Here is a 25,857-nt window from a genome sequence, read left to right on the forward strand (position 1 = left end):
ACTTAGTCAGGAGCTCAGACACATCCATCTTCCCGAGGGCGCGAGAGAAGAGCATAGGCAGATAGGGTTCAACTTCAAGGCCGGCAGCGGCAATCAGTTTCTTGATACTAGCCTCGGTCACAGCGGCGCCCTCATCACTGAGGATGAGCGTGGCGAGTGTGCACGTGTATTCCATTTGGTCGACAGTAAGGGCGGTCATCAGCAGCAAGTCGGCGGTCCGATAAGCAGATTAAGCTGACGCCGCTGGAGTTTATTCGCGAATTTCTATCTCCGTTCTGTCTCAGGGAGTGGTGAAGGGACGTATAACTGATATCACCCAAAATGGGAAGCATAAGAGGGGGGACTAGCGGATGATAACATACCCCTACGAGCTTTCGCTTTGACGACTCAAGATCTGCACTGACCAGGGTTTTAGGATGTGGTGATGACAAGTCGAATCCAACTTTTTTTGTGGGGACTTCCTTAGATGCCTGACCTGTCGCGAGCTCGTTAGATTGGCGTAGCTGGTCCTCCATATCTCGCGTATACTTTTGACTGTCACCCAACCGGGCGACGGCCGTATATTTTATATGCCTTCTTTATTGTTGTCGTTCCCTAGTTGTAGGATTTGATGATGACAACTCGAATCCAACTTTTTTTGTGGGGACTTCCTTAGATGCCTGACCTGTCGCGAGCTCGTTAGATCGGCGTAGCTGGTCCTCCATATCTCGCGTATACTTTTGACCATCACCCAACCGGGCGACGGCTGTACGTTTTATGCCGTCACCCTTGGGTTGTGGCTGTATATTTATATGCCTTCTTTATTGTTGTCGCTCCCCTAGTTGCAGCATTTGATGATGACAACTTTTTTTGTGGGGACTTCCTTAGATGCGTCGCGAGCTCGTTAGATCGGCGTAGCTGGTCCTCCATATCTCGCGTATACTTTTGACCGTCACCCAACCGAGCGACGGCTGTATATTGCTTTCTTTATCGTAATTAATCCCCTAGAGTAGTTCTGTTTGGAAGGTCCAACCTCAGTATGACCTTGTTATGCGACATTGTTTAAAATGCTGACCAGGGCGTCTGTAATGCTGATGTAACAAATTAAATAAATGCCGATGTGATCTCTGCTGCGCGAATGGCACCTGTTTTACACTAGAGACCTGTTACGCAGAGAATGGCAAGATGCGTCATATGAGGGTGACAGGCCTCATAAAGTGGGAACGGCAACATGTATGAAGGCGAATGATGCATGTTCTTCTCTGTGTGAGCGGGAGTCAGTACCAAGGCGAGTTCCAAGACGACAAGGAGAACGGTCAAGGACCTCATTCAAGGGAGTTCGTGAAAGGGAATGTGGACGGGAGAGCCACCGTCCGCTTGGGGGGACTGGTATCAAGACCAAAAGCGTGGCCAGGGTGAAGGCTGTTTCAAATTGGAAGGGCCTCATTGGAGTGAAGTTGAGCGTGAGCATGTTGGAAATGTCCAGCAATTACGTGACATTATTTAATATGGTTGCCAACTTTGCTCGTGATGTGTACCAAGGCGTCTATAATGCTGAAGGGCTATATCACGGCCAAGGCCGTATGATCTACGCCAACAAAGACGTGTACGATGGGGAGTTTAAGAGAGGGAAGCGGGATGGTCAGGGTACACTCCGTTGGGCGAACGGCACCTGCTACGCTGGAGAATGGCAAGATGACATTATACAAGGGAAAGGGATGATGACTCTGGCTTCCGGCAACATCTGTGAAGGCGAGTGGAGGGGCAACAGGATGCATGGGCCAGGACGCATGGTATGTCGAAACGGAGACGTCTATGAGGGCGACTACGTAGCCGGACTCAAGGAGGGCATTGGGACGTACAAGGACAGACATGGCAGCGTCTATCAAGGCGAATTCAAGGCAGATAAGAGGCATGGTAAGGGGCTCAAAACGATCCCTCAGAGTGACGGCATCGCGGATGTGTATGAAGGAGACTTCACAAACGACGCGATGACAGGCCATGGCCTCATGAAGTTCGGGAACGGCAACATGTATGAAGGCGAATGGGAGGACGGCTTGATGCATGGACAAGGTGTTCTTCTCTATGTGAGTGGGAGCCGGTACCAAGGCGAGTTCCGAGACGATAAGGAGAACGGTCAAGGAACCTTGAGCACTCAGAGTGGCGACCTAATACAAGGCGAGTTCGTGAACGGGAAGGTGGACGGGAGAGCCACCGCGCAGTACGGCTGCGGTGACACTTATGATGGGGAGTGGTATCAAGACCAGAAGCATGGCCAGGGTTCTCACCATTTTGCTAACGGAGACGTGTATGAAGGCTGTTTCAAATTGGAGTCAATGGAGGGCAAAGGTCGTATGGTCTACAAGCGAGGTAACAGCAGCTACACAGGAGAGTGGAAGACTAACAAACCTCACGGACATGGGTGCTACCACTGCTACGACGACCAAAGGAAATACGAGGGCAGCTGGAAGGGTGGCAAGATCTGCGGCAAGGGCCGCATGACGTGGCCCAACGGTGACGTCCTGACGGGGACCTGGGAGAAGGGCGTCGCCGTGGACGCCAAGTTCAAGGCGGGAGAGGGAGTGTGGAACAGCCTATGATGAAATCGTGCTATTAGTGATGAATCACCGTTTTGCTCAGAAGCAGGAGGAACCGGCGCCTCTGCTTGAGCCGGGCAATGGAAAGAGCCGCGCACTCACTAGCGGTCGCCAAATGTTCCACTTGTCCAAGATGACGGACAGTTTGTACTGGATCGACGATACTCCGAGCCGGACTGTGCGGTTTGCCAACACCATCTCCACAGGAGGGCGTCGTTCACAACTCGCCAGCGGTAGCGCCGCTCACGGTACCGTCGCCGGCACCCTTGCCGGCACGCAAACTCCTTCCCAGAGGTCAGTCGTCTCGGAATGCTATTCTGCCTTGTACCATCAGCCTCTGCTTCTCACACGACCCGTGCCCGAGGGTTGTTCTTGCCGACGACAACGCTGCATTCCGCGGGCGATGACCCATGCTACTGCCATGACGATACGTGATAAGGATTTTTCGCTGTCTGAGTCGGAATTATCGATCACAGACAGCGCTGATGAACCAATTGTCGCAGCGGACGAACCATGTCCAAGCGATGCCGACGACGCAAAGAAGGCCGATCGCAGCCAGAGCAACACCTCTGTGGAGGCGTCCAACGCGTGGTCGGGAGCTGGTGACACGGAGTCACCCTCCCTGTGCCGGTGCCGACGCCTGACCTCGTCGCGCGTAGCCGGCCTGGCGGATCGCCACAACCGTCTTCTTGGAATTTTTCCCCACTCGGCCGACGTCGATCCTTTGCTCAGTAGACGTGTGGAGCCTGTAATTTTTACAGTGGTTTTATTAAGCACTCTAGGTGCTCTGCTCTGGTTGATTCTAGCCCTCAGCTCCGATGTGGGTACATGTCGGACCTCCTACCGCAGAGTTTGCTGCGTATTATGTCCGTCCTTGCCATTGGGTGCTCGGTGGTGGGAGGCTTCTCAGCACGTTTGGCGTTACGGTGAGGCTCGTGGTGGTCCGGAAAGCAGGAATCACACAAACATCATGTTCATGACCTACATCTGCGTCTCCTTCCTCATGGTGATGTCCTCTGTTCTCTGGGCAACGAATATCTACTCGCTTGTTGACAGTCTTGCAGAATTTGCCATCCTGACGACAGTGAATATCGAGACCTCGCTGCCCTTCGTTAAGGATCCGCGCTCGGTGGAAGTACCACCCCCTCTCCTAGCATGCCTCTGCCTGGCTGTTGATAGCACCACTGGCAATTGTCAGGACGCGAATAAGTGGGAGGGCCCTGGTAGGCGAACGCAGCCACTCGTGTGCCAGCTATGTTGACACCGGTGATTTTGTGCAGAAACTCCGCGACCCGTCAGGGGTTACGTCGTCGGTTGCTTCTCAGTGGACTCCAAGGCTTCTAAAGGCGCTGTAGGTCTCCATGTGACTGCTCATTAGATTCGCTGAAACGTCCATGCAGTTCGACAGGGTTTCATCAACGTTCAGAGACTTCCACTCAAGCAGCCAGTGAGTACTTCCCGTTGCACGCATTCAGAGGTGTGGAGTTGAGTGGACGATTCGTTCGCTTCGTTTCTCCTGTGGAAGCCTTCGAACAAATCACGACCGGTGTGATTCAGGTTGACTCTCTGGTAGACGCGCTAGCCGACTGCGAGAGAATCAGGGGGCCGTGCCCTCTGTACCTGGGAGTCCGGACCCAAGAGATTGGGAGACTGTCTCAAGAGATTGGGAGACAGTCATCCAAGCGGGATATGGCCATGTGTTCTGTCCAGCGGAATAGAAAGAGGAATCGGTTTCCACTCATTATGCCAGTGAGATCCTGTAGTTTTTCTCATTAGCTTTGGTTGCGGAACCCTGTTACCACCATGACCACCACCGCCACGACCACCACCACCACCACGACCCCCACCACCACGACCACAACCACGACCACTTCTACACGTTTAAAACACGTCCACGTGCATCTGGTTACGGACCTGCGGCGTCTGATGGCGGCCGTCATTGCACACGAATGCATGCCTTCCGATAGCTTACTATCGCAGCGCGGCGGCGTTGGAATCGACCCCCCACCAGCAGCCATTGAAACGCTAAAGTTGGTGGTACGCCAGATCGTGGATACGCTTCTCTCGTCGGGTGTGGTTATAATGTCTCTCGCGCTGTACACAATGATGCAGCAGTCCACGGCGATTCTGAAGGATGAGCAGATAGGTGCTATCGACGTGCACTTCAAGGAGGTCGTAGTACAGCCAAACAACTACCTGAGGAAGTCCAGGAGGCGGTGGGGGCGCTAGGTTAGGAGAAGAGTGGAATCTCCAAAGGATGCTCGGGGGTCTGTCTCCCCTGGTCGTCGTCACTTGAAGCCGAATCGGACTCAGCCGACATCCCAATAGCTTGAAATAGCTCCGTCTCCACCTGAATGCCCAGCGCTCGCATGTCTCACGGCGTCTCGTTGCTGACGCAACCGGTATTTTCTTAAGTCTGTCCTAATTCGTTTGAACTTGATGTCGTAACACGAGTACGCTGCGCAGCCCATCAGCGGCATAGCGGCGCTGACGAACGTCACGAGGGCCACCAGAGCCATCGCATCACGACGGTCGGTTATGAAAACTGCCTCCCCGACGACGGAGCCGAACGGTGTACTGCGGTCATCGTACAGACAAAGCTTCATGCGCAGCAGACCCTCATTCTCGTCGGCCAGGGCAGCCGCAAGCTGCTGCTGCCTGCGAAGCCGCGAGTACTCGCGTCGCCAAAAGGCGAAGCGATCGTCTGGCGATGTAGTTTGCGCCATGCAGAAAAGAGCGCCTGCGTCGTCGATGAGAGTCGGGGAGCTTATATGGTACGCTGACGACTCTGCGAAGCCTGGTCAAGGATGTCGCAAAGCTCACCTGCGCAATTCCTGAGAGATAGTGTTAAGAGGGAGTGAGATGTGAAGTTGGTTCCAGCCAATCGCGACATCATCTCCCACCCCGGACGAATAAACATACGCATTTGGATGTGGTATGTGGCGGAACTTGGCGTTAACAGCACTCTTGGCAGTCGGTGGACGGGTCCCATCCTCTGAACGGAACCGGGCACAAGCGTTCCCGAGGCAGTATTAGTTCCGACGCACACTTCGAAACCCTCCTCCAACGCTGAATTTGAGAACGCAACGAAGGCTCGGAGGCTATTTGACACTCGACGACGGTCGTGAAAAACGCCACCACACCTTGCGGCTGGTGAGAGAATTAAGTCGGGACAATCAGCACCGACTGTGTCTTGTGCATAGCAGGTGTTCTTTGCGAGAGAACTTGATAGATTGGACCCTAAAAACTCTGACACCGTGAGTGTCAATTCCCCATCGGCGCCTAAATCACGTGAAATCACCACACGCACCTAGAAGGATATGTTCTAAGGGCTCAAACGTGAGGTGGGTAGAGACCAGCGGTTGGACGTGCCGCTCAGGCACCCGCCTTCGCAACGCCAACGTCGTAACTGGCAGCAGAGCAATCCACGTTCGCATTATTGGCAAAAAAGACTGCAGTTTCCACACACTACGCTCTGGCACGCATTCGTTCGCCTCTTGAAACCGCGTGGAAGCCTGATCGAATGGTCGTCACTGATCTGGAAGCGCCGCATGCGTCGCATTTGATGTTGAATAGTCGTGTCCGCGAATCCTTCACCAGTTCAGTGTTGGGACTCTTGCACATGTAGCAGGAGACGTACTCGGTGATGTATTTGCGCAGCAGCGACTCGATATGCTTTTGGCCGTATCGTCCCTTGAGAACCAGATGGCGACCGTCAGCAGCGACGCTACCCACAGTACCAAGTTCTGATAAAACGAATTGGTAGACGTGGTCCGGGGTACGGTTGAGTGCTTTGCAGATCTCTGCAAAGTTCGTCCACGCAACTCGTTTAGAACCGACTCTTGAGACTTCTGGGGGCTTCACCATGATCTTTCGGGAGCCTTGAAGGCCAGGATTGTGCGTAGAGATAAGCAGCTGCACTCTGTCCAGGAGCACTTCGTATCCGTACGTCTGCCCCTTCACAAAGGCAGCCCCACTTCCATCTACAAAAGCCTCTTCAACCCTTTTCGGTGCTGTGTCTTCGTCGCTACGGGGACTCACCATCCGCAGCCGCCTTCTTCTGTCGTTTCTGACCGAATTCGAACTTCTTCTTCACCGGCGCAGCCTTAGCCGTAGGCTGGTCGGCTTTCACGACAGGAGACTCAGGCACTTCCTCAGTTCCGGTGATCGTTGGAGTCAAGTCAACCGACTTAGCTGCTGCAGCCATATTTGGCATTTTCGTTACCCTATGATCGTGAACCTCCTCTCGCAGAGGTCGGGTTTGGCCGCGCACCTAGCGGTCGTCGCGCCTATGGCTGGAGTCGCCGGCAGCATGCCTGAGTTCGTGTCAGGCCAGATGCGTGCACGTACCACGCTGCAAGACGTGGTTTCGCGTATGCCAGCTCTTGTGCATTTCACTCGAGCAGGGATGAGGAATTCGTACGAGTCCCGTGATGTGCCAGCAATGCTGAAGCATATTGACGAGGCTAGGAGTCACTTCAACGAGTTCATTGTGGCCCCTGTGAACAACAATGGGCTCCACCAAGTTTCCTGGCAGGTGGCCCTGCTGCGCGACTTCTACATGCGTGTTGGGACTGCTCTACGTAACTTCGTGTCGAGCTCAGTGCTGGGAGACCCGGTACTCCACGATGCTGAGTGGGCAGTCTTCAGACACGTGTGCAAGGATTGCGGGCGCCTCCTGAATCGTTTGGAGCGGGTGCTGCGTCAGCCCATCTCCAACTCTACACAACATCTGGTAGATTTCTATGCAGCGCTGGAGACAGTGGAGGACGCTGTATCTAATTCGTGGAGGGACGATGTAACTTCGTATATATCGGATCGCTTCGTCGATGTATTTAAGCAACTACGTGAGCAAAATCGGAGACCCGATCTTAAGACTGTTCTTCGGCAACTGTCCAAGAGGAAGCCTAGATTTTCAGCTCTCTCGGAGATGACACCCCTGGCTGCACGGAAACAGATTGCGGAAGCCTATGGTGCAGCCAAAACGGTGGCACTGAGCTGGACGACGTTAATGGCTCACCTGGAGACGACACTCCATATGACACCCTCTCGGGGACGTCTCGTTTCCACAAAGACGGCGAAGAGCCGAGCTGGTCAGACTGTTCAAGACACGACGACTCGAAAACTTCAGTCTGCCGCTGAGGCCCTGCCGCCTTCGCGACGAACGCAGCTCAAGCGGGAGAAGTCCTCAGAGCTCACGCGCCAAAATGCAAGATCGACATCATTGCCAAGTCAGCCCGAACCGCTTCCGCAGGTCAGTCAGGACGAGCTTCGGGTAGAGGACGCGGCGGTACCGGCGGTTGATGAATTTTTTGAACCGCCAGTGAAGAGTAAAACGAGACAAACTTCCCGGATGTCGCAAGCCGCTAGCGCCAGGGTACCAGTGCAGCCAGACGTTCCGCCACCGGCCTTGCCCCCTTCGCAACGAACAAAGCGCCACCCGGAGCGCGCGAGCCAGGACGCTGAACCGGATGTCAGGAGCAGATCGACATCGCTGCCAAATCAGCCTGAACCGCCATGTAAGCCTGAACCGGCAAGTCAGTCTGAACCGGTAAACGAACTAGGGAGTCTGTCTGCACTTGTGGTGGAGGATCCGGGTGAACAATTTTTGGAACCGTCGGCAAGACGATCCGAAACGACGCCTGTTGTGTCAAAACCTCCGCCGGCGCAGCTGCAGCCCCCCACAGAACAGGACGACCCCGCATCTCAGGCCTCCGATGCAGCCAACTCTCCTGCCGTCCGGCCCAACGAAGTCCGGCTTGCGTCCCCCAGACCCGCTCAGTCAGAGTTCTCAGCACAGACAGGCCGGATTCCAAGTAAGGGGGCAAGCGTTGCGCACCTGGCGGTTGTCCAACGCGGTCAATCTAAATCTGATGAGTCGGAGTCGGATCAGATATCTTCGAAGCCAACGAAATCTGATATGTCAGATCAGGTTACATCGAAGCCAAGGAAGTGTTAAACTCGTCATTATATGCGGTGGACCTTGCTGTGGTCTGGAGCTTTCGCCAGCAAGGTGACGCCTCAGACGGGCAGTAATATCAGCTCTGGCGAAATATCGTGTCTCTGGAGGACTTACAACGTGTGACAGATCACATTGATGTTGGTATTTTCACAGCCACCTCCCCATCTTGCGAGGTTACCCGCCATGTGCAATCGGAAATACCTTTGCTACGACAACGAATTCAGGATCTCACGCTAGACCCCTCCTTAACTTTGAACGACTTCGATGTCATCGAGCTTAGCCTGGAGTCCTCTGAGATGCTCGAATGGGCGACGGAGGCTCATATTGTAGACATACCATCCTTCCTCTGGACGTACCAAGGAAAGACATTCATCGTTGAACATCACGATATCGACCGAGTTGCCGTTGAGGTCATTAGGTGGGGGCGGACGTAATACACTACGCAGCTCGCAGACCGTAGCTCAACATGTAGACAAGAGCCTCGACTTGACTCAATTCAAGGTCCCCGCTGTGGAATTCCGTATCACGTCCGAACAGGCAGCCCAGCTAGCTGGGGAGCTGCTGAAGGATAGATTATGGCTACTTGCATTCTTCGTTTCTGGAAACGAATCCGACACCTTGAGAATGGTACAGCAGGGACCTTTCGGTCCCATCGAACGGAGGGTTGACTATTTCACACAAATAGATTCGAAGGCCTTGTCCACGCTAATTGACCGCTGGCGGTTTCCTGTAGTGCTGCAAGCCCACGCAGAGCACCTCCGACTGGTAGGGGGCACGAGGTGACCTGACGCAGGCAGAGCAGCAGGGATTGCCGATCGTTGCCTTCGAGACGGCGTCACGCGCCGTGATTGACCTCTGTCTTGCTCGGGACTGGGCGTGTGTACAGCTCTCTGGGGTAGAGGGAGCCCATTTCAAGGACTACTACGGGTTTCGGTACCTTGAGGATAGCGGGGACATATTCGTGGTGCTAGCTGGGAGCAGAAGAGGCTGGCGTCTTGTTGTTTCGGAGCATCTGGAGAGGGATATCGGTGGGTCTTATCTTCGTGCACCACAGACGCTCGACTGAGGCTCGAAATGCCATACAGCCTCCGCGACACACCTGGTTTGCTTGGCTTGGGGCATAGCATGGTAGGTCCGGGGATGCGGTCTCCACACAGGCCCTCTCGGGTTCCACATTCACCCAAACAGTCTCTAGGGTAGAGACCCTGCTGCTTTTTTACTCCCCGGCCTGCGCCCATTCAGCTAAGATGCTCGAGCTACTGTGGCCAGACGTGAGTTACCGGCTGCGACAGACCCGCACGCTGGTGGCTCACGCCTCGGCAGACGGGAACGACTACGTGCTCCCTGTTGGCACCGTGCGGGCTCACACCTCGTCGGGGGATGCGCGCTTCCCGCCAGTTGAAATGCTTGATCTGGACTCACTCGCAGCACCAACCATTCTGCTCATCACCGCAGGTACCCCTCGTGTCGTACTCGAGTACGCCGGCGAGCTCAGCGCGGACGCTGTGGTCATGTTCGTGGTGGTGCATTCGCAGTGAGTGAGGGCAGGTAGGACATCATTCAGGCACGTTATGGGACTGAAGTCTTGAGACTACTGCCTGGCGGACGATCACCAAGGTGTGACATTGTGAGATTTGTGAACGTTAATTTCAGTAAAACATGATTCATAGGCGAAGGAACTCTGACAACTCCAAACGGAACGGTCTCACTTCTTGCGTTTGCGGATGGCCCTTTTGGTCACCTTGGTCGGTTTGGCTGGAAAGTCGAGCTTCACAAACTGTGATGACGAATCCGCTTGTTTTGCCTCTACGAAGTCTGTAAGACTGGGCTGCTGACCAAAGAGAGTACCATTCATGTGTTCCACTTGGGTGCAGACTGGGCTGGGCGTAATTGGTAGGCTGCTGACGTATGATCGGATCTCCGCAAACCACTTGTCTTGCAGCAAGTCTACTGCTGCGGCCCGCAGGAAGGGAGTGATTCGAAGCATTCGCTTCAAAAATCGACGCGTCCCATCGCAGGGGAAGAGGGTTCTAAGCTTGCCGGCACACCGAGGAAGTAACGGGTTGTAGAGCGGCAGCGTTTCGAGGTACTTTGTCTCGACGGCCGCCGTCGGATGACCAATAAGTGATAGGATGATCATGATGGCACTGACTTCGCAGTCGGCCTTCGACAACAGCGGCGAGCGGCTTTCAGGGGGCAGTAGCATCTCGGCAATCGTTACCCCCAACGACCACACGTCAGCCTCGGTCGTCTGGCGCTCTGACTTCCAGAACACCTCAGGTGCTCGGTACCATAGCGACTGCACCTTGCCGGTGTGGGATTGTAGGCCTGAGCTCTCAACGAAACGACAGAGGCCTAGGTCGGCGAGAGTGACCTCAGGATCGTGGGCACTGCCTGTGAATAGGATGTTTGACGGCTTAATGTCCCTGTGAATCACGCCCAGCATGTGTAGGCGCGACAAAGCGCTAAGCATCTGCGCCGTTACCTGCTTCACCTTCAGGCGGTACTCCTCTGGAGTCAGCGTTTCTCGCATAGTGTTCACCAAAGTTGACAGGTCTCCGGCCATCAACGGCATCCACAGACCAGATGCCTGTCGATTTCCGCTGTGTAGGGGCGCGCTGAGAGCGAGTAGTGGCATGATACCAGGGTGGTCCGTCAGTGACATTCCCATAACCTCACGCATGAGTTGCTGCGACACACCCTCGTTTTTTCGAAGGCTGTCGAACGATACCTTGACCGCGACATGCAAGGGCCCGGGACCGGAGACCTTCTGCGCCTTGAACACGTGACCATACGCCCCCTCCCCCAAACTCTCCCCCACTTTATAGACACCCAATTCGCAGCGCAACATTGAGGGCAACGCGGTGTTAGCAGCGTGAGAGCCCTCGTCTCCTTCACAGAGGGATTCAGCCTCGTCTGTAGGCGTGAGCATCCTTTTTTTGGGAAAAACCGTCCAGCCTCCAGGCGGTATGCGTACCAGATGGCGACGCTTCAGGAATGCGAAGAGTTGCGTGAACGAGCTCTCAATCAAAATGATGAGCTGAATGCGTTGATTGCTGACCAGCTGCGTCTAAAAAAGTTGGAGCAGGAGCGTCAGGAGCTGGTGAAGAGGGCGTCTGCCGTTGACAAGGAACTACACCGAGGCGCGCGCAGAGACGACATTCAACTGCCTGTGGCAATCCTTGGCCGATTCCGATACCCCGACAACCTGAAGGACCTAATTATTCCTTCCGGAGCTGAGAATGTGCCCCTGGGTATAGACCGTCCACCAGACTTCGAAGTGACAATTAGAGGCTTCCTACCGAAGGAGGTGGAGCCGTTCCCAGATCTGGAGAGCGTCATCCAAGGCGCGATACCTCTGGGGCTCCCTGAGCAGTCAAGGGGCGTGAAATGCCACAAACGAATACTCAAATCTCTCAGTTCGATGATGTACGACCTCGTCGATCGCCTCGATGCACAGAGTGTGGATCGCATGGAGATCCGGACAGTAGATCCCTCTGCAGTGGTCAGGTTGATTAATTTTGCGTATCACGGACCTGGCGCCTTCACAGGAATGCCCCCACTAACCTTGCTGACCACTTGGATGGAGGCCATCAGATTCCAAATCACTAGAGCGATGCCGACACTGGAGAGATTGATTGCGGAGACGACGCACATTCCTGCCATAGTCATGCTGCTGGATCTGGCGAAGCACCTGCAAAGGACCGCGCTCTACAACGAGCTGTTGACTACACTGGCGGGAGTGCCTCAGTTGTGGCTTTCCAACGGCGTTCTCGCTACGTTGGACCCTGCGACGGTCGCCGAGCTCATTAACCGAGATGACATAAGCGTGAAGGAGTCAGAGGTGGGTGCCTGTGCGGCCTCACACAGCTCATGGCTGCCATGCATATGTGGCTCCTCAAACGGGAAGACGTCTGGAAGGACTCTGGTGCGAATCTAGTCGTGTACGAGTCCGTCCGGTTTTGCCTACTAAACTTGGAAGAGGTCAAGCTGGCACGGCGAGTTGTCGGGTTGGACTCCTTGATTCTGGACGGTCTGGTCAGCAGCCTGTCAGGTCAGCATACTCCGCGGCTGTGGTGTTGGCAGGCGACGCTCCAATTGGAGTGCAACTTGGATGAGTCGGTTCATTTTCCAACGAGGCTGCGCCGGAGGCGCTTCAAGCAACCCGCGATGCTGAGCAAGAACCTTGCTTGGACCGTGGGATCTGACCGACTGGTGTCCATCTTCACGCACTGCATCAGGTTGCAGAGAGGCGAATGCCTTGCCATCGGAGTCGCACTCGGCGCGAAGCCTGCGCTGGATAATAGAGACGTGGTCTATTTTGACACTGATTCCTCGGCCTTCTACCACGCGTATCTGTGCCCAGATCAAACGGCCATTCTGAACAGAATGCTTCTCAAGAAGGCGTCAGCCAGGTGGATCCTAGAACCCGAGGAACTTATCGAGCTACAGTGGGATTCCGGGTATTTCGAAACCAGCGTACTTATTGGCCGACAGGTATTACACCTGGGAGTGAAAACTTCTCATCTCAGTGAATGTGTGTCGAGGAATTTTAATGGTCCGTTGTGAGCATTCGGGTCTAAGAGACACAGCGTCGATGGTCAAGCTAGCGGGCGGCCATTCGCTACCTTGGCTCCGTGGACAGCACTCCTTACCGCAGAGAGCAGCGTGGAGCTCGTGTCGTCGTTGCCCGGCTTCAGTTTTATGTTTGCCCAAAACGCCACAGGTGAGTTACGCACGTGAAAGCGACGCGCCTTATCACGTGGTTCGCTTTGGTCTATGGGTGTCTTCGAACGCACGTTTCAGTTAATTGAGTCAGGCGTACTGCAAAGTCGTTTACTAAATTGTCAAGATGCTTCGTTGAATCACTACAAAATAAACTAAATTGTCTACTGAAAGCCTCCAGACGGCGGCATCAGTGGCGAAACGGAAGGCGCTGGAAGGCTGGCTCCCGAATTCTGGTTGTTCGCATCCTTGCGCAGAATAACACTGGCCAGGTTCGAGTTGTTAATAAGGGACCTGGGATAACTGTTGATACTCATAAAATATCGATCTTACCACGCCCGAATACGGGCCTCCAACTCGGTAGCGTGCATCTTGGCCATGTCGAACTGCCGACGCAGGTCCTCATGCGCACGCTGAGTAAAGGGCTGTCAGGTCTCTCACTTGCAAATGGTGAACGTGTGCTTCAGCGGCGATACGACGCTGTTTTTCGCGGTCGACTTCGTGCTGCAAGTCGACGATGCCGGCCTTTTGTCGTTGGCGATGGCGCTGCGCAGACAGGCGGTTGCGAGCCCTTTGAATCTGGGCTTTGAGAGTGGCGGGGGTGTTGTTGTTGATGTGTATTCTTGCGAGGGCACGATCCTCGTCTTCCCGGAACTTCCGACGTCGATCTTTAGTTTCCTCGCCTTGATCGAGGTCCGCTGGATCGAGGTCGTACTTCATATCTGGGTCGTCCATGGTGAGTGTTGCGAAGATTATGGCGTATTTTTTTAGGCTTCACATGAAATGTGACGAATCTTGTTCTATATTTCTGAGTCATGTCAGCAGGTTTAGACTGGTGAGGAGCCTAACATTGCTGGAGGGAGGTGGGGCGTGTTTTGGTGGAATGTCTGATGTCTTCCCAAAATTACACAAATGGGTACTACCGAGTCGAAGTCCCGACAGTCTCTGGACACGCAGCTGTCCTCTGACGAGCTCAGTCATTTGCAGAAGGCCTTGGGAACATCGGAGCTGAGCCGTGACGTGTCGATCGCATCCGTTGTTACCCGTTTTCCGCCGCTCACCCACCGCACAATGAAGGCGCTATGGCGCCGTCTCCTCGGCCAAGACACGTCTGCCCTCCACTGGATCCAAGTGGTCGACGGCATAGCTCGCTGTGCTGAGGACGTACGCGTCGCTGGGAGCGCCTTGCTGGCGCTAGAAGCGTATGCTGAAGGCCTCTGTCTAGAGGAGTTGGACACGGTCGGCGAAGCTGATATCGTCGACCTTCCGGGCATCAGTGGAGCTAATATCGTTCGAAACGCGGTGTCAGCGGCTCTGCTGGAGCCGCAGAAGGCGACTACGACTGTGAAAACATACAGGCAAGCATTTTTAACTTCGCCGTCCACCCTTCTGACGGACGTCGGTCTTTTTTGTCTCCGTAGGTCACATTCGGCATACCAAAACCACAACTGGCACTGTCTGTACGACATGGCCAGTGATGGTAGGTCCTTCGCAAAGCTGGTGGAGTGCATCTTGCACTATGATGGTCCAACGGTGTTCGTTATTCGCACGGAAGACGACCATGTCATTGGTGCTGCCGTCGACTGCGGCGTGGAAGATACAGGTGGCGCCCAATTTCGAGGGTCCTCCTCGTCCTTTTTGTTTTGTTTGAGACCGTTCAAGGCGTTGCACGTTAATGGCAGCGGGGGGAACTACTTCTCAATGAACCTAAAGAATCAAGGTTTGAGCAAGGGGCTGGGATTCGGTGGTCGGTCTGACATGAACAGACTGTTTATACATCACGAATTTGAGGAAAATTATTGTACTGCCTCTGGCTCGACATTCAGCAGCGGTAACCTCCTTCCTTCCGGCGACTTTCAAGCTTCGTTCTCTATTCTGCATCTTGAAATCTGGGGCGCCGGGGGCGTGGACGCTCTCCGACGTCAAGCGCAGAAGCACGAGCGCGACGGCGTTATTCGCGGAGAGCTGCGAAAAGTCGATCGCGCGCGCTTCGCTAACAACGATTTCGACAGGGAGATGCTCCTGGGCGGCAAGTTCCAGAACAATGAACGGGAGGCTGCTTGAGCTCCCTCAGGCACCACACGGCCACCAGGTTGGTTTCTCTCGACGAATCCGCGGCTTCCGGCAAGCAGTGAGAACCGCTGGCCCGCTGCGGAATATTCTACGTTCTTTGAGATGACGACTTCGAAGTATCTTTCTGATGTAATCTACGTTCTTTAAACAGACGCTGGAAACCGATTAAAAAAAAGATACACGTGATACCCTTATAGGCATACTTACAGTGCGTAGTGCTGTAGCCGCACTCTTTCCTCCACCAGGCGGTAAAAAAGACCAATGAAACTGCGCCTGTCAGAAGGGTTCAAGCTTAGCTCAGGCCCCATGCCTAGGCAGCTGTCTCGGAGGTTCGTCGCTACTGGCAATGTTCGCTTCACCTGCTTCCAGTGTTTCTCGGCCTCGTCCATCAGAGCCAGCGCTCGTCTGTCTCCAGTCAAGCACTCCCCTAGCCCTGGTTCATCGAGCAGGCTGTGCCACCGGCTCCGGCATACCTCGTAGCTGTGATGGACCAGCCAGAACTCGCGAGGCACGCTGTGAGGTCCACGAGGGCGACTACGGGATTCCCGAGGCACCGAAGGGGTGATTAAGGGAGACGAAGTAGTTGGAGATGAGACCGTTGCAGGAGGGGATCTCGGGGGCTGAGAACTTGCAGGAGGGGGTCTCGGGGGCTTAGAACTTGACGGAGGGGTCTTCGACCGGCTCCCAAGGAACTCGAACCCAGATAAGGCGTCGACGATACGCTGTGCATCCCCAGGATCCTCCGCTTCACGAAGCTGCGGCCTCAGAGTGGCAACTCGTTTCAGTGCCGTGGTGATATCGGACTCGTGTCCCCGCGACGTCACCCCAGCAGCGGCAGACTCAATTTCGGTGGCTCTTCTGTCGAACTCGCCCAAATACTCGTCCAGGCTCCATCCCTCGAAACGAATGCCCAGATGGCATATGAGCTGCATCTCGTTGTCATGCAGGCCAAGTTCGCCCTCGATGACGCGTTCAGACTCGAGACCTCCCTTCAAATCAAACTGCACTGTAGCCAGCGAGCTATGATGGTCTCGAACCAGCGCTGCAGGACTCATGAGAAGATTGGGCTAACCATAAACCTACTGAATGAGATTATGTCAGTGTTGTCCCCCATCTCAAACCTGTGATGGTTTTCTAAGTTCACCAGGCTCCCGTCCGCGTCGATACCGCCGACGGGCAAGGAGAGCGACACGGTAGTGTCTCCGAGGTGGGTTTGCAGGTGAACTCCTGCGTTTGATATCCAGGAAGCCTGGATGACGTTGCTCCTAAACTCCTACGTCCAAATTCTTGAGGTACCGAGCCGTCACGGATACGAACTTGTAATTCACAACCTCTTCGCCCGCTAGACAAACATGAAGCGTGACGCGCACAGGGGTCAGAGTGCCCTTCAGATGGTGAACGCTGGACTCTCCGGCCTCTCTCAACTCCAGGACAGATCTGATGGAGGGGACCTCGGTAACGGGAAGCTGGAAGAGGTCCACCGGAGTCGTCTCGCCTGCCTTCACCGTGCTCAGCTGCAATGTGATCTGTTCCTTGTCCATGTCCAATGACTCTGTGATCCATTCAAACACGAAGGCATTATTGATGTGAGCTTGGCCTCCGGTGACCGGCACCCTCGTCAGATCACCCTCCTGTGAAAGCATACCTATCTTGCCGCAGACAACCGCCCCGTCAGGTAGCTCCAACCCTGTGGCACTTTCGACGGAGACCTTCAGCTGCATCTCCAAAAATTTTATATTCTTTGTCACAATTCGAATCAAGACGTTGTAGGTCCGTTGTGGCACATCTTTACTAATCAACCTGGTTCACCGATCGGAAAGGGAATATGAACCTCACACTGATTATGGTGCAACACATGCGATCGCATCTTTCCGTTGCCGGCCTCCTGCACGGCCGGCGGCCGAGGTTGCGCAACGAAACGGCCGAGGGCTGCCCGGAGCTGTATCCTTTGCGGGCCTTTTTGCGTATTCCTCGCTTTTCATCACCATAACTCGTCATCCGCCAGAATCTTTCGTCAAAGTTTCCTCGCCTTTGCAGGAAACTATTCTCAACCTTACTCCTCAAGAGCTAGCCGATTTGGCGGGCCGGCCGCTGTCCCAGTGTGACGTCGACAAAATCCGGATCAACGCTCACGACGTGTGCATGCTAGCAAGCGTACTAGAGTGCCTGGCTGCGGAAGACGCTAGTCAGTCCACCGAGATTCACAGTCCCTCAGATATTGCCCCACACGAGGGCCACTCAATTTCAGCTACGCTACCGATTTGCCAGGATCGCACTCCGGAAGAATGTCCTGCCGAGTCCCCTGAGCCGTTGCCGGCACCCATTACAACTGGGTCGCTTGACTTCGACGAGTACCTTCGCCTGAAACTCGCCGCTATGCAGGTTTCTGACTTATCGGACGACGGATTTTACACGGCCAGGTCGACACCCGAGTCTCCGTCTGAGCTGGCGTCAGAGGCGGCGGAGGTCTCCTTCGAACTTGACGTCGGCTCGCAGCAGAGTCTGGAATTTTCTTGTGCGACCTCAGTTGAGCCCCAGTTCACCCCGCGAGACATGGGACAAGAGGCCTCCGAAGTCCCTTGTTACGCAAGCTCCGACAATCCAATGTCCCAGAGGGTAGCAGCTCTGTTCGAGTCTCCAGAACCACTCCCCCCACCATCAGATGACACGGAGGTCCCACCCCACCTGGCGACCTTGCTAGAAGAAGTAGATGGGGAGATCCGTGTAAAAGAGACTGCAGTAGAACTGTTACAACTTCTCGAACAGCTCGGCGAGAGCCATTCGCTAGACGAGCTCGGTTGGACGCTGCTGGTGTCTGGCCAAACCGTCGAGAACGTATTAGCCAACTTGCAGAAACAGATCAACCAAGAAGAGGTGGAGTCAGATTGGACTGACGAGGTCGACGACATCGACGAGAACGGCGCAGCTCAGGTTCTGCCCACCCAGCCACCACAGCCACCACAGCCACCACAGCCGCCACAGCCGCCACAGCCGCCACAGAGTATTCCGTTGGCCGCGCCCGCCAGAGCGAGCGTGTCATCGCTGATATCACAGGAACCACCCAAACTGAACGTATGTCGGCGAGTAGCGTGTTGGTACCTCGACCTCATGAATCGAGGCCCTAAGAGGCGAAAGGTTCTAAAGTACACCTGCGGGTATCGAGCCAAGCCTCGACTGCTAGATTGTTATGAGCAGCACCGGAGGAGACAGAAATACTTTGAACAGCAGGCTCGTCAAACTGCGTGATGCATCGTTTCGAAAATTAAAAGAACGTCAGAAATGGATCTGCTGGCCTTGAGCGGAAATTAAAACCGCCTCGACGTGTCTGAGAAGCGAGTCGTGATCGTCCACCTGAATCAGTGGAACGTCGCGGACAATTTCATCAACGTGGAGCCATTTCAGGAGATGAGCCAAGCCGGCTGCGTCAACGACGGGACCGGTGGAATTCATTATGTCTGTCAGTCGCTCCTGCAGCCGCTCCAACTGAGGAAAAGTTTCCTGCATTAACAAACAGCTGCAGCACCCACTGCAATCCACGTGAAGAGAGTTGATGGCAGCAAAGGAGGAGGATCCGCCTTCTGTGGTTGTCGGCGCTGCTCAGCGCACAGGGCTTCGAACTGCTCCTCACACGAGTCGATTTCGAGTGTATCGTATGCGAGTCGCATGAGATTCTGCAGCGCGTCCGAGGCGCTGATAGGAAAGGCAGCTTCGCGAATCCAAGTTGGAAGGGTGGCCCGGTAGACATCGGGATCCGGCAGGACGCGAAAACTTTTGGGAAGCTCGCTGTGGACCTCGCTCTCCGCGTCGTACCAAGGCAGCAAGCAATTCTGAAGGAAATGACGGAAGGCGACGTTTCGACCGGGAACATTTCCAACGCAGAGGTCCCGAGCACAAGCCAGGTAGTCTGTAGACACACGCAGGCGACTGCTCAGCGCCAGTCGTACGAGGCTACCAACCATATTGAGGTATGCCAGTTCCCGTAGGAACGGCAGGAAGAAGTGCGGAGGAATTCCAGTGACGCCGTGCCGTCGCACTGAAAATTTGCTGAACAGCTGGACCAAGAAGGAACACGACCGCAAGTCCCAGAACAGCACAGGATCCAGGTGCAGAGACGACACGAATCCGCGGAAGGACGTCGCAGTCATCAACTGGGGCACATCAACGCCTATGAGGTGGTCCCAGACCCGCTCCAGCAGAAGCCGTACGCAAGGCGCCGACTTCAGAAGGCCCTGGTAGTCCTGGACGTCTCGGTAGGTGACTGCTTCGAAGTGTCTTTCGACTTGCTGCCGGATGGCTGTGAGCAGAGGGCTAGCGCGCTGCCTCTCGCTTTCGTATGTCGCGCCTGTCAGTCGACCCTTGACGATAGGCGCGAAGAGACTGGCCGGGGCAAACGTCCACGCGTCCTCGGTCTGCACTTTCTTTGCCCTCGTTGGAGGGTCGGGTACATACTCCGCGACAACGCGCTCCTCGAGAGAGTTCTCCAGAGCATCGAGCTCCTGACGAAATTTGTCAACGTCAGCCCGAGCCTGTGATACGCGGTTCACCTGCCAAAGTGTCCGGTGCTCCAGCCATCGCATCTCCAGCCGGTAAAGCATCATCTCGGCGGCGATATCGTGCTGCTGTGCTGCCACTTCCTGGTTCCACTGGTGGAGCTGCGCCGAAATCTTCGCATTGAGATCGAGATAGTCGTCAACGTTATCGAATCTGCCTCGTTCCAGTTTGTCAAACAGCTCCTGCAAAGCTGGCGTGTCGCTGCTCGAGCTCTGATCCGTGACTCTTGGCCGCCTGGTTTTGCTGGGGGAAGTCTTCGGTGGACTTCGCGTCCGTCCCCATTTTTTAAATGTGGAGGATTCGGATGAGCTGGATGTTTGCTCGGCGACCCGCTCAGCCACCATCTTTGCACGCACGACGCAGCTCACGCGTTCCTGACGCTCCATTGTTCTGCATGTCTCTCTCTTCAGCCGCTTACCGCATTTTTTCGATGGTTCGACTCAGCGCGGCGATTTGGGTGGTGACCTGCGCCTCCGAATGCTCTGCCAGATCGGTGATGTCGTGTTTCACGTGACACACAAGGCTCCAGACGGCTTCTCGATCAAAGGGTTGGCCACTGTGCAGCAACTCCTCCAACGTACGGATGGCTTCGTTGATCTCTGGTACGGCAGGCGGGGGACCGAGGTCGGGTGGCGTCGCCTCCCAAAAACGTCTCGCCGCCTTTAGGTACGGCTCCAGCTCCAGAAGGCTCGATAGCACCACAGTAATCGGAGTACAGCCCAGGCGCACTTCTCCGTAGTGGCAGTCAAGTGTTCCGACGCCTTCCTTGCCACAGGTCAACGAGCGAAACCACGCAGGCTCGTCTGGCAGGACCTCTCCTTCGGCGTGAGCCGCCGCTTCCGACGCCAACCACAGACTTTTATGCTGCGTTCGTCTTGCTGACCACAGCTGACGAAGCGTCTCAGCCTTCTTGGGGTACTGCATCATTGCCAGCTGCAACGAGTTGATAGGCACTCTGTAAGTTATGTCGAAGGTACCCTGCTCGTTGTCAACGACGTCGACGAGGCGGACGAGACCCGTGGCCGTCACTTTAAGCGGACAACCAGTAACTTGAACTTTGTTGCCGTAGATGTCACAGGCTTCCAACGAAAAATGATTCGTGGATATCGGTATCTGATCGACTTCCAAACACTCCGCAAGAATAGGGTCCGTAACGTCTCTGTCCAGGGCGATGGACGACTCGCCAAACACCAGCCCAACCAGTGCTCCGTACTCGATGGCGGAAGGCGTTCCTGAGGCCTCCACACACCCGTCCAGAACGCCTCCAGGAGCGTCTATCGAAAACATTGCCGGATCGGCGAGAGCGGCGCTCACGATGACATCAAACGGGCTTCCGGCTATCGATTCCGCTGCCATCAGCACATGCATGCGGTATGAACCTGACTTGGAAACCACATAAGTCACTCGAACGCTACCGTCCGCCTTATCTACGACTTCGTACGAATAATTGACGTCTCCTTCGAACTTCACTGAGGGAGGAGGGTCAGGGCGCCGGATTGCTTCATCGTTTGTGGTGCGTACGTGGACGACAAACGTCGTCTCCTCGCCCGCACGGGCCGCCTGCAAGCCATCACCCACGGCAAGGCAGCGGAGCGGATCGACGAGTTGTGCCACCTCCTCGGAAGACAAGCCGGAGGGCGTTTCAGATTCGGATATGCGCTCAAACGTAAGCGGCTCTAGCGCGTCCGACTGCACTGACGAACCCGAGGAGAGCGTGCCTCTCGGCGTTGCCACGAGAGGCCGCCCAGGAGTGGGGTTGTCCCTGGTCCGGGCTAGCAGATCTGCACGAGAAGACGCCTGCAACAGGGGATTCCGGCCCAGGCACGCGACTTCCAACTCTGCCAATCCGGAGGAAAGATTCGGAGGCATCATAAGATGTGCAGGCATCTTGTGGAATGGTCTTCGGTCCCCATACAGCGGCCCTTCCATGTGGCGCCTCGAGTACTGGGGCTCCGAGTTGCAGAAGTGCCTAATAGCCTCTCGGTAAGCTTGAGGAGCGGCGAACACGCCATGAGCAGGCACCGGTGACAAGAACAAATTTACTGAACCGACTTGCTCTTCCGCAGATAACTTTACGTCAGACAGCCTATCGAGTTTTCTCAGAGCGCTGGTCATTGGTACTCCGCTTGGAAGCCCTCGCAGATAGCCGTCCCAGGCTCGACAGACGTTGGCCGGAACGGCCCTGAAGGGCAGCTGGTAATTGAAAAATCCGTCAGGAGTGCCGTCCCAGACACCCAGGAGGTCGAGAGCTGCCCCCGACACACCAACGGGATTGCCGTCGATGAACATGCCAACGTGGAGGGAGGGAAGTGTCGCGGGGAACAAGAGCACCTCTCGTTCATCAGAAACGGCCACTGCTGACTTGAATCCGTCACCGGCTCCAGCCTGCGGTACAACGGAACCGCGAGCCTCTATCACTCTGCTGTCCCATTCCTGCGGCCGAAACGGGGGCAGTGGAATGACAACATCCTCAACCTCGAAGGCGACGGCTTCGCTGGACCAGAAGAACGCCAACTGCAGCTTTCCATCTAGAGCGTCCCGCACACCGCGCACATCCATGACGTAGCAGCGGACAGCCTTGGCCAGCGAAACACTCGTCAGATTGGGGAAGGCCGCAGTCATAGCGGGTCGGACCTCCTGACGCAGCCGCACCACGCCGAGGGCCAGGTCAACCGTGCTCCCCAGGCCCAAGTTCTCGCGTTGCTCGTCCATCTCCAGCAACAGAACAGCTGGCGAGTCTCCTGGACGTAGCCCTCGGCAGTGCGAGTCCAGTACCAGCCTCAATACGTCGTGCTGGACCAGGGGTCGGGGGGTGGTTGCCGTATGCAGCCGCTGCTCGGTGAAGCTCACGTCGCAGACCATCCCTGGTGATGGACCCTCTGGGACGACACAAGCAGTGTACAGTGGAAACAGTTGGAACTGACCGATCCAAGGACCTCTGGACACTTTCACACGAGACCCCTCGAACCGATAGTCATTCGTTGCCGATAGACGACCCCACCAGGTATAGGTGTTCTCATCAGGGCACCTGTATCTCTCGATTGCCATAGAGATATCGAAGTCTGGAATGAAGACAAGCGTAACGAAAACGAATCCAAGTTCGGGAGGGGCGTGGCGTATCACCAGAGTCGTGTCAAAGTCCACTTGAAACACTCGGGAGGCTGCAGTCCAACGGACGGCTGTGGCTCCGCTCACTCTCTGCCCCAAAGCGAAGTGGTCTACTTCTCCAGAGAAGATGGAAAGGATCTGCAGGGGGTCCTCGCCTGCTAGCCAGGCCACCGCAACACAACAGCCCTTGTCAAGGGAGCGCGAAAGCTGTTCGTCTCCAATCACTAAGCTACGCACGCTGCCGATACGAACCTCTGTTGCTGTAGCGCCCAACACTCACTACGCTGTCAGTCCTCCACCTGATTTGGGCAGGTTTTACGAACGCGGAAGGTGGTGGAGTGACATCTACGTAAGATGTCGTAGATTCCCTGGAGGACTCGGAAATGACACTGGACGACGTAGAGAATACCACGGGAGACGCAACCTCCGTCGGTTCTGGCAAAGTTACGGTCTGAACCTCCTCCACAGAGATCGATGCCTGCTGCAGGAGCTCTGGTCTACCACGGATTCGTCGGACGAACTTCTTTATCATTTCCGGTCACAACAAAAAATTAATGCCGCCATATCTTAAGGATGCGGTCCTTCGACCCGCTGCACACCCTTGCTCCATCAGGGGACCAGTCGATGGCGTACACTTCGTCGGCGTGACCAGGGAGGTCTTCCAGCAGCCTCTTCTCGCGGACGCTCCACAGCTTCACGGTCGAGTCGGCGCTGGCAGAGACAAAATGCCGTGAATCCGCAGCCCAGGACACCTGGTAGACCCGTTGGACGTGGCCTCTGAGCGTGTGGATGAACTTCCCCGTTCTGCCTTCCCACAGGCGGACACTCTTGTCGAAGGCGGCAGAAGCGATGTATTTTCCATCTGGCGAGAACCGAATGCAGTTCACAGTCTGCTGGTGGCCCGTCATGCGGTTCACAGGCTTGCAGTCAGCTTGCGGTGCCCAGAGGAACAGCGTGTTGTCGTCCGAGCAAGACGCCAGCCTCTCCATACCCACGTCCTTCAAAAAATCCTCATAGCGTTTTCTCGCGATGGCTTTCTTTTCGTCGTCGCCGCTGAAGTCTCTCCGGCCGGTGTGGTCAAAGCAGCCGGTTCTCAGCACGTAATCGCTGTTCAGAGCCAGAGAGTTAACCCAGTGAGCATGACCCTTCAACTCTTTGATCATCGTGCCAGTGCTGGCGTCCCACATCTTTATAGTGGTGTCTCTAGACGCAGTGAACACTGTACCTTCGTTGCCACCAATACCCGACCAGCGAACCTGCGTGATTGGTTTGGTGTGGCAGGATAGGGTGAATACTTTCAGACCAGATGTGGCGTCGTAAATGACGGCCGTCGCATCGCCGCAAGCCGTAACAAGTTTCGCGGATGTTTTCCACAGATGAAGTGGTTGCCAGCACAGGTCAGTGATAGGCTTTTTGTGTCCTTTCAGCAGTGTGAAAGGTACCGGGCACACGGCGGGAGGCGCTTTCTTACGAGTCGAGCCGGCCTTAGGCGCTGCGGGGGTCTTTATGCGCTCGGCGACTCTCCAGATCCTCACGTCCCCAGCCATATCGCCAGAAGCCAGCAGCTGAGCGTCTGGTGACCAAAGGACCCTCAACACCCAGTGCTTGTGCCCCGTTAGTGTGACCTCAGGAGTCTCTGTGCACAGATCCCACAAACGAATGGTAGTATCCCCGCTGCCGCTGGCCAACCGTGAGCCATCAGGCGAGAACTCCACTGTGAGGATCGCCTCTTTGTGGCCCTCAAGAGCGGCAGTGCAGCGACTAACTGGTCGGATCTTGAACTTAGCCAGAGGGAAGTACTTCACGGGCACTACGCTCTCCGTGTTGATCTTGTCCAGAAACGTGGGATGGTTGAAGATATCGAAGAGACTCCCATTGATTTCAGCCAACGGAAGAGGTTTGCCATCCAGGTTAACTGGCTCCAACATGAATGTGAAGGCATCATGCTTCTCGTCAGATGACAAAAACCCCTGAAGAAGCTCCCCGAACTGGTCAGCGTTGGTCGATAGCGGCAGATCCAGAGTCGGACCCACAGGGTTCCCATCTGGACAGGTGAATTGCACCATAACATTGCGGTCCGGGTCCTCCTCGCGACGCCTCTTCTTTATTACAGGAACATTTGAGATTCTGTTGAGGACCACCATCAGCAATTCACAATTAAACAACACTGGAGTTGTAGGTTCGCGGTGACAGCGGCGGTTCGCCTACAGTAGTGAAGTGCCCCCTGAATGGGATGAATGGTGCTTGTTCATGCGACGAGGTCGATGCAGTGTCATCCGTAATCTGCACTACAGAATGGTCATGGCTTGTGAGAATCCGGTTGGCCACAATGAGGTTCAGGATCTGATATCACTACGCTTATTGACTCACTGCAGACACCACATCTAGTACTGACAACGAGGACAGTGTGAGCCAGAGGCGAGAGAGCTCGGCCCACTGCTGACCTACAGCTTGGGAGATTAAGGTCATAAGGAAAATACTAGAGCCGATCATACCCAAAAAAGCTAAGTATAATATCGCAGTAAGGACGCGGGTCTGCTGTGACTACGCCTCGGAGCTCACGTTGGGGGCGGCCAGGAATGTCATCCAGCATATGGCGTTCGGCACCAGAAGCAGCGGCGTCGTGTATTCCTGGCTCCAGAAATGCGCCACAGATAGCGTAGTCGTGATCAGCAGCAGCATGAAAGCTGCCGGACGCCATTTTTCGTATACGTCTTTCCGCAGCTCTTGTGGAAAGAGTACACCCGAGAACTGATGCGTGATTGACAGAGAGTTCTACCAGACTTATCCACCAACGTTCAGCGCTATCAAGCTGCTCAAGAGTCATGCTGAATTTTAGTCACCAACAAATCAGATGTGAAC

At 55.2% G+C, this 25,857-nt stretch overlaps 13 protein-coding genes across 27 annotated transcripts; 6 read left to right on the plus strand and 7 right to left on the minus strand.

Moving 5' to 3' along the window:
* Nucleotides 1-1,487: 1,487 nt before the first annotated feature.
* Nucleotides 1,488-2,579, plus strand: KVP17_000557 (uncharacterized protein; the record flags this gene model as incomplete). The annotated part of the gene is made up of 1 exon (XM_068515184.1): nucleotides 1,488-2,579. The coding sequence occupies one exon, from the start codon at nucleotides 1,488-1,490 to the stop codon at nucleotides 2,577-2,579; it is 1,092 nt and encodes a 363-aa protein (XP_068376332.1).
* A 418-nt stretch (nucleotides 2,580-2,997) lies between these two features.
* KVP17_000561 (uncharacterized protein) lies at nucleotides 2,998-4,805 on the plus strand (the record flags this gene model as incomplete). Of its 3 annotated transcripts, XM_068515189.1 has the most annotated exons (7): nucleotides 2,998-3,396; nucleotides 3,426-3,502; nucleotides 3,531-3,785; nucleotides 3,814-3,927; nucleotides 3,955-4,023; nucleotides 4,052-4,325; nucleotides 4,353-4,805. In XM_068515189.1, the coding sequence occupies 7 exons, from the start codon at nucleotides 2,998-3,000 to the stop codon at nucleotides 4,803-4,805; spliced, it is 1,641 nt and encodes a 546-aa protein (XP_068376337.1). The 3 variants fall into 3 exon arrangements, with proteins under 3 accessions (XP_068376337.1, XP_068376338.1, XP_068376339.1); XM_068515190.1 differs by lacking the exons at nucleotides 2,998-3,396; nucleotides 3,426-3,502; nucleotides 3,955-4,023; nucleotides 4,052-4,325; nucleotides 4,353-4,805 and having other exon boundaries at nucleotides 3,547-3,837; XM_068515191.1 differs by lacking the exons at nucleotides 2,998-3,396; nucleotides 3,426-3,502; nucleotides 3,531-3,785; ... (1 more) ...; nucleotides 3,955-4,023; nucleotides 4,052-4,325 and having other exon boundaries at nucleotides 4,380-4,805.
* Nucleotide 4,806: 1 nt separating this feature from the next.
* KVP17_000560 (uncharacterized protein) lies at nucleotides 4,807-6,013 on the minus strand (the record flags this gene model as incomplete). 2 transcript variants are annotated; one of them, XM_068515188.1, is made up of 4 exons in its annotated part: nucleotides 4,807-4,926; nucleotides 4,955-5,373; nucleotides 5,400-5,858; nucleotides 5,887-6,013. In XM_068515188.1, the coding sequence occupies 4 exons, from the start codon at nucleotides 6,011-6,013 to the stop codon at nucleotides 4,807-4,809; spliced, it is 1,125 nt and encodes a 374-aa protein (XP_068376336.1). The 2 variants fall into 2 exon arrangements, with proteins under 2 accessions (XP_068376336.1, XP_068376335.1); XM_068515187.1 differs by lacking the exons at nucleotides 5,400-5,858; nucleotides 5,887-6,013 and having other exon boundaries at nucleotides 4,886-5,302.
* Nucleotides 6,014-6,044: 31 nt separating this feature from the next.
* On the minus strand, nucleotides 6,045-6,792 carry KVP17_000554 (uncharacterized protein; the record flags this gene model as incomplete). 3 transcript variants are annotated; one of them, XM_068515176.1, is made up of 2 exons in its annotated part: nucleotides 6,045-6,589; nucleotides 6,618-6,783. In XM_068515176.1, the coding sequence occupies 2 exons, from the start codon at nucleotides 6,781-6,783 to the stop codon at nucleotides 6,045-6,047; spliced, it is 711 nt and encodes a 236-aa protein (XP_068376324.1). The 3 variants fall into 3 exon arrangements, with proteins under 3 accessions (XP_068376324.1, XP_068376322.1, XP_068376323.1); XM_068515174.1 differs by lacking the exon at nucleotides 6,618-6,783 and having other exon boundaries at nucleotides 6,045-6,443; XM_068515175.1 differs by lacking the exon at nucleotides 6,045-6,589 and having other exon boundaries at nucleotides 6,604-6,792.
* A 12-nt stretch (nucleotides 6,793-6,804) lies between these two features.
* KVP17_000556 (uncharacterized protein) lies at nucleotides 6,805-10,127 on the plus strand (the record flags this gene model as incomplete). Of its 4 annotated transcripts, XM_068515183.1 has the most annotated exons (7): nucleotides 6,985-8,508; nucleotides 8,619-8,956; nucleotides 8,985-9,303; nucleotides 9,332-9,566; nucleotides 9,593-9,666; nucleotides 9,696-10,072; nucleotides 10,103-10,127. In XM_068515183.1, the coding sequence occupies 7 exons, from the start codon at nucleotides 6,985-6,987 to the stop codon at nucleotides 10,125-10,127; spliced, it is 2,892 nt and encodes a 963-aa protein (XP_068376331.1). The 4 variants fall into 4 exon arrangements, with proteins under 4 accessions (XP_068376329.1, XP_068376331.1, XP_068376330.1 ...); XM_068515182.1 differs by lacking the exons at nucleotides 6,985-8,508; nucleotides 9,332-9,566; nucleotides 9,593-9,666; nucleotides 9,696-10,072; nucleotides 10,103-10,127 and having other exon boundaries at nucleotides 8,835-8,956; nucleotides 8,985-9,321; XM_068515181.1 differs by lacking the exons at nucleotides 8,619-8,956; nucleotides 8,985-9,303; nucleotides 9,332-9,566; ... (1 more) ...; nucleotides 9,696-10,072; nucleotides 10,103-10,127 and having other exon boundaries at nucleotides 6,805-8,535.
* Nucleotides 10,128-10,243: 116 nt separating this feature from the next.
* On the minus strand, nucleotides 10,244-11,470 carry KVP17_000559 (uncharacterized protein; the record flags this gene model as incomplete). Its single annotated transcript, XM_068515186.1, has 1 exon — nucleotides 10,244-11,470. One exon carries the CDS (start codon nucleotides 11,468-11,470, stop codon nucleotides 10,244-10,246), a length of 1,227 nt encoding a protein of 408 aa, XP_068376334.1.
* Nucleotides 11,471-11,518: 48 nt separating this feature from the next.
* KVP17_000565 (uncharacterized protein) lies at nucleotides 11,519-13,281 on the plus strand (the record flags this gene model as incomplete). 2 transcript variants are annotated; one of them, XM_068515198.1, is made up of 3 exons in its annotated part: nucleotides 11,519-12,382; nucleotides 12,409-13,103; nucleotides 13,131-13,281. In XM_068515198.1, the coding sequence occupies 3 exons, from the start codon at nucleotides 11,519-11,521 to the stop codon at nucleotides 13,279-13,281; spliced, it is 1,710 nt and encodes a 569-aa protein (XP_068376346.1). The 2 variants fall into 2 exon arrangements, with proteins under 2 accessions (XP_068376346.1, XP_068376347.1); XM_068515199.1 differs by lacking the exon at nucleotides 13,131-13,281 and having other exon boundaries at nucleotides 12,409-13,107.
* A 311-nt stretch (nucleotides 13,282-13,592) lies between these two features.
* On the minus strand, nucleotides 13,593-13,998 carry KVP17_000564 (uncharacterized protein; the record flags this gene model as incomplete). 2 transcript variants are annotated; one of them, XM_068515197.1, is made up of 2 exons in its annotated part: nucleotides 13,593-13,676; nucleotides 13,705-13,998. In XM_068515197.1, the coding sequence occupies 2 exons, from the start codon at nucleotides 13,996-13,998 to the stop codon at nucleotides 13,593-13,595; spliced, it is 378 nt and encodes a 125-aa protein (XP_068376345.1). The 2 variants fall into 2 exon arrangements, with proteins under 2 accessions (XP_068376345.1, XP_068376344.1); XM_068515196.1 differs by having other exon boundaries at nucleotides 13,666-13,998.
* Nucleotides 13,999-14,175: 177 nt separating this feature from the next.
* Nucleotides 14,176-15,327, plus strand: KVP17_000558 (uncharacterized protein; the record flags this gene model as incomplete). The annotated part of the gene is made up of 1 exon (XM_068515185.1): nucleotides 14,176-15,327. The coding sequence occupies one exon, from the start codon at nucleotides 14,176-14,178 to the stop codon at nucleotides 15,325-15,327; it is 1,152 nt and encodes a 383-aa protein (XP_068376333.1).
* A 212-nt stretch (nucleotides 15,328-15,539) lies between these two features.
* On the minus strand, nucleotides 15,540-17,057 carry KVP17_000562 (uncharacterized protein; the record flags this gene model as incomplete). 3 transcript variants are annotated; one of them, XM_068515192.1, is made up of 3 exons in its annotated part: nucleotides 15,540-16,378; nucleotides 16,420-16,585; nucleotides 16,614-17,057. In XM_068515192.1, 3 exons carry the CDS (start codon nucleotides 17,055-17,057, stop codon nucleotides 15,540-15,542), a joined length of 1,449 nt encoding a protein of 482 aa, XP_068376340.1. The 3 variants fall into 3 exon arrangements, with proteins under 3 accessions (XP_068376340.1, XP_068376342.1, XP_068376341.1); XM_068515194.1 differs by lacking the exons at nucleotides 16,420-16,585; nucleotides 16,614-17,057 and having other exon boundaries at nucleotides 15,540-16,391; XM_068515193.1 differs by lacking the exons at nucleotides 15,540-16,378; nucleotides 16,420-16,585 and having other exon boundaries at nucleotides 16,602-17,057.
* A 421-nt stretch (nucleotides 17,058-17,478) lies between these two features.
* On the plus strand, nucleotides 17,479-18,582 carry KVP17_000563 (uncharacterized protein; the record flags this gene model as incomplete). The annotated part of the gene is made up of 1 exon (XM_068515195.1): nucleotides 17,479-18,582. One exon carries the CDS (start codon nucleotides 17,479-17,481, stop codon nucleotides 18,580-18,582), a length of 1,104 nt encoding a protein of 367 aa, XP_068376343.1.
* Nucleotides 18,583-18,609: 27 nt separating this feature from the next.
* KVP17_000555 (uncharacterized protein) lies at nucleotides 18,610-23,527 on the minus strand (the record flags this gene model as incomplete). Of its 3 annotated transcripts, XM_068515177.1 has the most annotated exons (4): nucleotides 18,610-18,834; nucleotides 18,864-20,277; nucleotides 20,306-23,247; nucleotides 23,276-23,527. In XM_068515177.1, the coding sequence occupies 4 exons, from the start codon at nucleotides 23,525-23,527 to the stop codon at nucleotides 18,610-18,612; spliced, it is 4,833 nt and encodes a 1,610-aa protein (XP_068376325.1). The 3 variants fall into 3 exon arrangements, with proteins under 3 accessions (XP_068376325.1, XP_068376327.1, XP_068376326.1); XM_068515179.1 differs by lacking the exons at nucleotides 18,610-18,834; nucleotides 20,306-23,247; nucleotides 23,276-23,527 and having other exon boundaries at nucleotides 18,840-20,273; XM_068515178.1 differs by lacking the exons at nucleotides 18,610-18,834; nucleotides 18,864-20,277; nucleotides 23,276-23,527 and having other exon boundaries at nucleotides 20,302-22,935.
* Nucleotides 23,528-23,546: 19 nt separating this feature from the next.
* Nucleotides 23,547-25,139, minus strand: KVP17_000553 (uncharacterized protein; the record flags this gene model as incomplete). Its single annotated transcript, XM_068515172.1, has 1 exon — nucleotides 23,547-25,139. The coding sequence occupies one exon, from the start codon at nucleotides 25,137-25,139 to the stop codon at nucleotides 23,547-23,549; it is 1,593 nt and encodes a 530-aa protein (XP_068376321.1).
* Nucleotides 25,140-25,857: the final 718 nt, after the last annotated feature.

This window comes from the organism of the source record quoted next, assembly GCF_019968985.1.
Source record: "MAG: Porospora cf. gigantea B chromosome Unknown PgB_NODE_253_length_25857_cov_122.235, whole genome shotgun sequence".
Classification (NCBI taxonomy): domain Eukaryota; phylum Apicomplexa; class Conoidasida; order Eugregarinorida; family Porosporidae; genus Porospora; species Porospora cf. gigantea B.